The 9,464-nt window shown below is 40.7% G+C and overlaps 2 protein-coding genes across 2 annotated transcripts in view; both read right to left on the reverse strand.

Annotated features, from left to right (window-relative positions):
• Positions 1-2,977: 2,977 nt before the first annotated feature.
• On the reverse strand, positions 2,978-3,834 carry LOC138893460 (secreted RxLR effector protein 161-like). Its single transcript, XM_070178071.1, has 2 exons — positions 3,505-3,834; positions 2,978-3,070 (listed from the first exon to the last, which is right to left on the reverse strand). The coding sequence occupies exons 1-2, from the start codon at positions 3,832-3,834 to the stop codon at positions 2,978-2,980; spliced, it is 423 nt and encodes a 140-aa protein (XP_070034172.1).
• Positions 3,835-5,601: 1,767 nt separating this feature from the next.
• LOC138893461 (uncharacterized) overlaps positions 5,602-9,464 on the reverse strand; it is a 7,390-nt gene continuing 3,527 nt past the window's right edge. Inside the window, exons 6-9 of the mRNA XM_070178073.1 lie at positions 8,113-8,440; positions 7,630-7,863; positions 6,593-7,528; positions 5,602-6,405 (exon numbers count right to left, since the gene is read on the reverse strand). Coding sequence (XP_070034174.1) covers positions 5,602-6,405; positions 6,593-7,528; positions 7,630-7,863; positions 8,113-8,440 — 2,302 coding nt within the window. The remainder of the gene's footprint in view (positions 6,406-6,592; positions 7,529-7,629; positions 7,864-8,112; positions 8,441-9,464) is intronic.

Raw genomic sequence — 9,464 nt, forward strand, 5'->3', positions numbered from 1 at the left:
CACATCATTTATTCAATTATGCATATTCTTCTCCTTTTTGGTATCATAAAAAGAAGAAAATCAAGTAAAAGCAAAAAGAAGTCCAGCGTGGTTAACTCATGCCACTTATGTACACACAGACATAATAGAAGACAGAGACATAAGAGCAATGTATACAGAGCAAAAATGGAAAAGCTTTATTTAAACAGTTTGGATTTTATGACAGGAGCAGTTTCAATGTTGCCAACAACTATCCACAATTCAAAACAAAAAAAAACAGGTACCAACCATAAAACATCATCAGAAAAGTCATCAAAAATGGACACTTAAAACTTGACACTGTAGGGGATACTGTTTAGGGATCACTAGAGAAAGAGGGCCTAGAGGAGGGGGCAAGGGTTTTGAGGACTAGATCCATTGGAGTATTCACCGACATTTGCTCATTGAGCAGTTTTTCTTTCAGGTCCTCTACTTGTTTCTTGAGCTCAGCATTCTCCTTAGTTAGACGGACAACCTCTAAGCTTTGAGAACTACTGGAACCAGGTGCCTCCTGAAGCTGACTGAGCTGACCCTCAATAATAGCATTCCTTGCTTTTAACTTCCTGATCTCCTCTGCAGCACTGTTCTGAGCGTTGATCAACTGAGAAATGGTAGAAGTGATTCCAACTCCTCCAACCTTATCAATACACTCACATTCTTCGAGAGTGGTCTTGGAGAAAGTTTGCTTCCTAGTGCCCACTTTAGCTTGTCCTAGAGGGACCTTGAATAACTCAAAAACCTTGGTGAGAAGGAACCCATAAGGTAGCCCATGGTTACCATCTTTGAACTCTGCCATTTGTTGCATGTGTTCAATCATAATCCCAGGTAGGTTAATGGTAGTGAAGCCATCTAGTCCTTCCATGAGAACCATGTCGTCTCTAGAGGTAATGGATCTTCTCTCAGCACGGGGAAGCAAAACTTCGTTCACTATCTCAAACGGCAATTGGTACACTGCAAGGAGAACCTTCTTGTGCACCCGTTCCCCTGCTGGATTGCCTTGTCCTTAACAATAGCATTTCTGAAATTTGAAGAGCAGGTCCTTAGATTGATGACAACCCTTCAGCAGGCACACCCAGAATCGACCCCAACAAAGCAGAGTCCATCACAATGTCAAGCCCATTCACCAGTACGCAGATGTGATCATCCTTAACTTTGAATAAGTTGGCATAGAAGCTCTGTACTTCATCCTCATTCACTTTTGGAGCATCACTTGTAAAAAAGTGCGTCCATTGTTGGAATTCACAGATTTCAACCAATTTCCGCATCCCGGCCAGCTCCAAAATGTCAGGGGAAAATGTGCGGCCCCATAGTACCTTCTGATTCGTCAATTCTTCTTTCCCAGCACTCTAGGATTCATCAACGTTAGCCTTCTTGGAGGAACCGGGTTCCTCTTCGACATCAACTTTCCTTTTCACAGACTTGCGAGCAGTTTTTCCCTTCTCAACGGATTTTGCAAACACTGTTTTCTCAGACACATTTTCACCAGAATCTTCCATCACCTTGTTACCAAAATTTTCACCACTATCTTGTCACCAGATTCTTCCACCAAATTTTCACTAGAGATAACATCATCTTTCTTGTTTGGACTCTCAATACTCACAGAAGAGTTTTTTTTTGACTTGGAGAGAGGGTGCTTCTATGAGCGCTTGTAATTCAAGGAACCAGGTTCCTCGTCCACTTCATCATCCACAGTGACAACATGCACTACCTTCTCATGCACAACCTTCCCATCCTTCACCAATTTCCTCTTCCTTTGACTGACTTGACTTTTCTTAAGAGCGTACGCAAGAGCCTCTTTCTTTTGCAACCTTGTAGTGGGTCACTTAGGAGTTGGCTCTAGAGTAGCAACTGGTCTACGCCTAGCCCGGATAAAACTAGCAATACCTATACTATCGAAATCCTCTTCGCTATCCCCATTCTCTTCACCAGATACATATCTCATCTCAGGCACCACCACAGACAAAGGATCAACATAAAAATGAGAAGAGGGAGCAGGGTCAATACTGACCCGAGGATCTTAAGAGGACCCCCTAAGATGGATCCTCCGAGGAGGGATCAAGTACTTCATTAAGTACCCCAGTAGTATTGTCCCGTACCGATTGTTCAACAGGCATAAGCTCTCTACCTTCTACCAAGGTCTTAGGCTCTTCCCCCTGAGGCTTAGACCCATCCTCACCTCCTTCGACAATAACCCCTTCAGCCGCTATAGATAACATATTTTCTATTACTTCTTTCTCTTGTAACTCCATGGAAAACGCATGAGAAGGATGAGTGTTACCTGTGAACTCAAGAATAGGAACTATCTTTGTTGATTCAGCATTCTCAGGACTAGCAGTTTGGTCTGTATTTGAGCCTTCTTCCATAGGAAGATTGGAGATTACCTGATTTTCCTCTTCGTCAACTGTACCCTTTTTACCTAGTTTTTCTGGCTAGGCAGGAGGAGAGCTCGTAGCCACAAACCTTTTAGGAGTCGAGGTTTTGCGGCTCTGATGAGAACCAGAACTCGATTGGGTAGGAGAGGAGACTGAGTGTGGTGGTGACTCTATCCTAGGTTTTTGGTTAGTTGTAGTGTTGAGTGAGGAGTCTAACATCGGTGTTTTAACTGGTGGGGACTCAATGGGGGTGTTAATTGGAACACCCGAGGTTTCTTGATTTCCAATCTTGGTGAGAAATAATGAGTTGAAGAGGAAGGATTGGTAGTTTGAAGAGAAAAAGAAGAAAGGAAATTTTGAAGTTTGATGTGAGGAGTTGTGACAGTGATGGATGTATTTAATATGGATGAGGGACCGGTTAAGAAAAGGCGGCAGTTTTGGGAGTCAGGTCGCATACCAACGGGTGAGACATTTGGGTTCAAAATACGCAAAGAAAAGAAACTGACACATTGATGACATGGCATTATTTTATCCGTTCAAAATTGTGCATGAGATAACAAAGAAACTACTAACCTATGTCAGGAGAACTAAGTTCCCTGACGGATCTTGCAAGTGTAAGCTTTACCCCTTTTACCAGCATGCACTGCATAAACCACTCTGTAATCATCATGCGTGTCTACCTGTAACGATATAGAGATGAGTTAGACTTTGCCAGAAGACACTTTTTAGCTAATTTTATCTGAACATTTCTTTCATAGCCAATCATTGAGGGACCAGGTTCTCAGTTGGGTTTTATCAACACCAGTGCCAGGCGATTTCTTTCAATATGTTCTCTGCTCAAGGCTTTGGTGAATATGTCTGCAATCTAATCTTCTGTACTATATAATTTCATACAGATAAGCCCCTTTTCAACATTGTCTCTGAGGAAGTGGTGACGCATATCAATGTGCTTGGCTCTCTTATATTGGACTGGATTTTTGGCCATGTTGAGTGCACTTGTATTGTCACACAGGAGGGGCACACAGTCAGAGAACACTCCAAAGTCTTCCAAATATTGTTTGATCCACAACAATTAAGCATAGCAAGAAGCAACTGCTACATATTCCACTTTTACAGTTGAGAGTGCCACCGAGTTTTGCTTCCTTGTATCCCATGAGATTAGAAAGGAACCCAAAAAATGTGCCATTCCAGACGTTCTTTTCCTGTCCACCAGATATTCTGCATAATCAGTATCAACATACGCAATAAGGTCAAAGTTGTCTCCTAAGGGATAGTAAAGAACCAGGTCCTGCGTTCCTTTAAGAAATCTCAATATTCTTTTGGCAGCCTTCAGATGAGATTCCTTTGGATTAGATTGAAACCTTGTACAAAGACCCACGCTGAACATAATGTCTGGTCTACTTGCAATCAGATACAAGAGTGACCCTATAATCCCTCTATACATGGTCTAATTTACAGGGGAACCAGGTTCATCCATGTCTAGACGAGTGGCTGTGGCAATAGGAGTGTCAATAACTTTTGATGCTTCCATGTCGAATCTTTTCAGCAGCTCTTTGATGTACTTCTGCTTACTTATCAGTGTTCCCTTTTGAGATTGCTTCACCTGGAGTCCCATGAAGAAATTTAATTCTCTCATCATGCTCATCTCAAACTCACTCCCCATGAGTTTTGCAAATTCTTCACACAGAGAGTCGACTGTGGCTCCAAAGATGATATCATCAACATATACTTGCACAATGAGCAGGTTCCTCCCTCGTTTCTTCAGAAAAATAGTGTTGTCAATTTTCCCTCTTGTAAAGCCATTTTCTAGAAAAATATTTGACAACCTATCATACCAAGCCTAGGGAGCCTACTTTAGCACATATAGTGCCTTGTCCAGTTTGAACACGTGCTCAGGATGCTCGTGATTCTCAAATCCAGGTGGTTGCTTGACATAAACTTCTTCTTTTAGGAAGCCATTCAGAAATGTACTTTTGACATCCATTTGGAACAATGTGAACTCCATATGAGATGCAAAGGCAATAAGAATTCTGATAGCTTCCATTCGAGCAACTGGAGCAAAAGTTTAATCATAGTCAATCCCTTCTTCCTGATTGTAGCCTTGAACTACAAGCCTTGCCTTATTTCTTGTTGTATTTCTAAACTCATCGAGTTTGTTCTTTAATACCCACTCGGTTCCTATAATAGTTCTATCTGCAAGTCGAGGAACCAGGTGCCATACTTTGTTCCTTTCAAATTGATACAGCTCCTCTTGCATGGCTGTGATCCATTCTGCATCTTTCAATGCTTCTTTGATATGTTTGGGCTCTATTTGAGAAAGAAAGGCTGAGAAGGCAAGTGAGTTTCTAGGTTTTGACCTGGTTTGAATTCCTGAGTCAAGAGGAATGATTATGTTATCAAGAGGGTGTGAACTTTTGTGCTTCTAATTTGGTACGTGAGCCTCATTGGTAGAATACCCAAGTATGTCTGATTGAGGTTCTTGGCCGCTTCTTATTTCTGCAAGTGGAGTACCTTGGACTGCATCGACAACTCTGTTTTCAGCTTTAGTTGTTATGATTGTGAGACTGGGTTCTTCTCCAATGGATGGAGATGTAGTTGCATCATCTTCACTGGATTCATTGACATGACTCATCATGTCTACCTTTCTATTTGTCATTTCAATGACTTCACTTGCAACAGATAAAGGTTCTCCATCTTGATCATCATGTATGTCCTTCTCACAGGAGAAGTAAGATTCATCAAAGATCACATGTATACTCTCCTCAACACATTGAGTTCTTCTGTTGTATACTTTGTAAGCTTTTCTTTGGGACGAGTATCCTAGAAAGATTCCTTCATCACTTTTGGAATCAAACTTTCCAAGCGCTTCCTTGCCATTGTTGAGAACAAAACATTTGCAGCCAAATGTCCTCAAATGCGTCAGCTTGGGCTTTCTTCCATTCAGCAACTCATAAGGTGTTTTGTTTAGAAGGGACCTGATCATGCACCTATTTATCAAGTAGCATGCAATGTTGACTGTTTCTGCCCAGAAACATTTTACAATGCCACTCTCAATTAGCATTATACTTGCCATATCTTCAAGAGTCATGGTCTTCCAATCTACAACACCATTTTGTTGTGGTGTTCTTGGAGCTGAGAAATTATGAGTAATGCCATTTTCGACACAGAATTCATCGAACTTGGCATTATAAAATTATGTCCCATGGTCAGATCAGATACAAGCTACATTACTTCCCAACTTCACTTGGATCTTCTTGACAAAAGTAACAAATACTTGGAAGGTTTCATCCTTGGTTCTGAGAAACAGGGTCCAAGTGAATCTGGAGTAGTCGTCCACTATCACAAAGATATTTCTTTTTCCTCCTCTGCTTGGCACCCTCATAGGTCCACATAGATCCATATGAAGAAGATCAAGTGGCCTTGAGGTGCTAACTTCCTTTTTGGGCTTGAATGAGGATCTGCCATGATTTTCTTTTGCACACGCATCACACACCTTGTGTTCCTTGAAGCTTGACTTGGGAAGACCATGAACTAGGTCCTTCTGGACTAGTTTGTTCAGTAGTGAAAAGCTTGCATGCCCCAGCCTTCTGTGCCATAATTCGGCATCATCATCAACAGCTCTTAGACAACTGAGATCACCACTTTGTTGGGACTCAAAATCAGCAACATAGATGTTCTTGTATCTCTTGGCCACTAACACCACTTCACTAGTCACAAGATTTGTAACTGTGCATATTTTTGACACAAATTCCACCTTGTTTCCCTTGTAACATATCTGAGAGACACTCAAGAGGTTGTACTTCAGACCGTTGACATAGTACACATTTTCAATGGAGTGAGAGAGTGACTTGCCAATCCTTCCAACTCCCAGAATGTATCTCTTTTTGCCATTTCCAAAAGATATACTCCCTCCTTGCAGGGCCTTCAGTGAAAGGAAATCGATTGTGTTTCCAGTCATGTGCTTTGAGTAGCAACTATCCATGTACCATTGTTGGCTGCTCCCCTTCACTTCTCCCTGCACAAGGAAATCAAGGGTTAAATTTAGGAACCCAAACAAGTTTGGGTCCCTTGTAGTGAGGAAAAGGGTGAATGAGAGTTCTTTTAGTCCAGGCACACATCATGCGTTTTCTATATGAGGGACTAGGTGCTCTAGCAGTAGTTACTTTCTTAGCAAAAACTTTATTTTTCTGTTGAGACTAAACCCTAGCCTTGCAGTTTTCCTTAAGGTGCCCATTGTTACCACAGTGAGTACAAAGCAAATTATCGGGTATAGTAACATACTTGCTATGAGGGTTGTAGGGAGTCTTTTCCCTTTGAAACCCAATTCCATGTCTGTTTCCCCCATTGTTTATATACATGGCAGTGATAGCATCAGAGGACCAGGTCCATTTGAGTGATTTTTCAAGATCACTCTTGACTCTTCCTAGTTCTTCCTGAAGTTGTTTGTTCTTTTCAAGTTCAATACACAGTCTAGACTTCACTGTCTTTATCTCATCTTCAAGCCTAATATGTGTTTCATTAGCAACTTCCTTACCTTTGTGAAGAGTCTCATGCCTACCCCCTCCTTTTAGTTCCTTAATTGTGTCATTTAGATCAACTACTACTGCTAGTAGGTCATCTCTCTCAAGCTCAGTGTTAGCAACTCTTTTGGTCAAGACATCTTTTTCTTTTTTCAAACTCTCAATAGTTTCTTTCAAATCTATAACAACGGCTACTAGGTCATCTCTAGATTGTTTTGGTTCTCCTAATTCCACAATTAGAGCATTTTTATCATTTAAAACATTGTGGTATGCATCTATTAAAACATTTGCCAAAGACATGAGTTTTTTAGGAGAATAAGATTTCAGATTTCTCTGAACATCCAGAAAATTTACCTCATCATCGTCGTCGTCATCTTCATCATCATCAGACTGAGCCATCAAGGCAAAAATAGAGTCATATTCAGTTGCTTCACTTTCTACTTCCATCATTGAACTATCACCATGATCATTATCTTCTTCAGATTCGCTGGAGTAGTCTCCCCATGCAGCAAGAGCTTGCTTCATAACATTGTCAGCATCATTCTTTCTCTTGAAGCATTTATCAGGAACCGGGTTCCTCTTGGCTGCTTTGTCTGTGTTGTGCTTGAATTGATCTTGCTTTAGGAAGGGACAGTCCTTGATAAAGTATCCTGGATTTCCTCATTTATGACATAGGTCATAATTTTTTGGCTTGCTAGAACTGCCCCTTTTTGGAATGCCTCCATTTCTGCGAACCATTTCTGAAATCTTCTTGTCAAGTAAGCCATATCACCATCCTCACCACTTGAATGGTTATTGTCTGTCTTGAGGACCAAGTTCTTCTCTCTTTTGGGCTCTCTTCTTTCATTGTCCTTCTTTTTCTTAATTTCATATCTTTTCAGATTGCCAACAAGTTCATCAATGGTCAGCTTCTGCAAGTCCTTTGCCTCTGTGATAGCGTTCACTTTGCTTTCCTAGGAACTGGGCAGTACACTAAGTATTTTTTTGACAAGTTTGTTTCTTGGAATAATTTCTCCAAGAGAGTGAAGCTCATTGGTGATAGATGTGAAGCGAGTATGCATATCTTGGATGGATTCATCATCCTTCATCCTGAAGAGCTCGTATTCAGTTTTGAGCATGTCGATCTTAGATTGCTTGACCTGTGTTGTTCCTTCATGAGTTGTCTGGAGAGCTTCCTAGATTTCTTTGGCTGACTGGCATACCGATATCCTGTTGTATTCATCAGGACCAATGCCACAAACGAGAATTTTCTTTGCATGAAAATTCTTTTCTATGGCTTTTCGGTCGGCGTCATTGAATTCTTTTCTTGTTTTGGGAATGGTTACAGTAGGGTTGCTACTGGTTTTTGTGGGAACGAAGAGTCCATCACAGATGACGTCCCAGAGCTCGGAATCTTCAACCATGATGAAGTCGTACATCCTAGTCTTCCGCCATCCATAATACTGGCCACTGAACCTTGGTGGCCTAGAGGTAGAATGGCCTTCTTCAAAGTTTGGTGGGCAGGCATGAGGATCCTTTCTAGATGTTAGCCTGATAGAAAGAACCCGCTCTAATACCAATTGATAGAATTCTAGGGTCTACCAATCTATATAGAGAACCAAGTTCTCTATTAGTTTCTACAGATTACGCACACACAACAGTAAGTAAATGACACTGAGAGTTTTTATGTAGAGAATTCTCAGCTCACGGGATTAAAAACTACGGCCTACCCTTGTAGGATTTCAACTTCACTACTGAGAAAACTTTTAGATTACAACCTATTGTAACCTAGGAATTAACTTCTTAATCCCTCACTAACTTGTAACACTCATATTACAAGCCACTTTGTAATACCTCTATTACAAAGACTTTACAACTCGACTAACTCTAGACAAGACACAAACGCAAGGGCTTATGATTTACAAAGAGTTTCCTACCCAATGCTTCTAAGTAAGCTAAGTAGGAATTACATGTAAGAACTTTGACAAAGGTACAACTCAACTAAGGACATATAATAACTTGATATGGGGAACTGGTCCGTGGCAGTGTTGTTCTTTGTTGATGCACTTGAGAATCATTTTCTGGATGATCAATCATTGTGGGAGTGCTTGAGTGAATTCTCTAAGTGTTCTAGTAATGTTTTATCTTTGGTTTAATGTTAATATAACATTGATGACATCACTTGAATAATGTAAGCAACTTGGGTATAAGATCCTTCCCAATGGAGTTGACTGATGCATTGTGTTGTACTGTTGCGTGTGCATGCAGCCACTTTCCAACTATTGGAGGGTTGACTGGTACGATCACCAAGGGAACTGATGTCCATTTGTTCCCCATGTTGATTCTTTAGCTTTTGAAAGACTGACGAACCTCTCAAGTTTAAGTCTGGTTATTTCCACATGCTTGAGAACGTGTATCAGGTTCCTTATTTGATTCTTGATATTAAGTTTGTTATATCATTAAAACATAAAACAAGGTATTTATAACCTATCACTAGTTATTTAATCACCATTTCACTTGAAAATGAAAAATAGACTACTCCACTTGGTACAGGAATTTGGGGACTAATATCACA

Source organism: Nicotiana tomentosiformis, chromosome 6 (assembly GCF_000390325.3).
Source record: "Nicotiana tomentosiformis chromosome 6, ASM39032v3, whole genome shotgun sequence".
Taxonomy (NCBI): Eukaryota; Viridiplantae; Streptophyta; class Magnoliopsida; order Solanales; family Solanaceae; genus Nicotiana; species Nicotiana tomentosiformis.

Coding starts and splice junctions, on each gene's coding strand:
- LOC138893460 (XM_070178071.1), bottom strand. CDS start 3,834: ATGTATAGAGGGATTATAGGGTCACTCTTGTATCTGATTGCAAGTAGA. Junction 3,071..3,504: donor ACTCGGTGGCACTCTCAACT/GTAAAAGTGGAA, acceptor ATATCGTTACAG/GTAGACACGCATGATGATTA.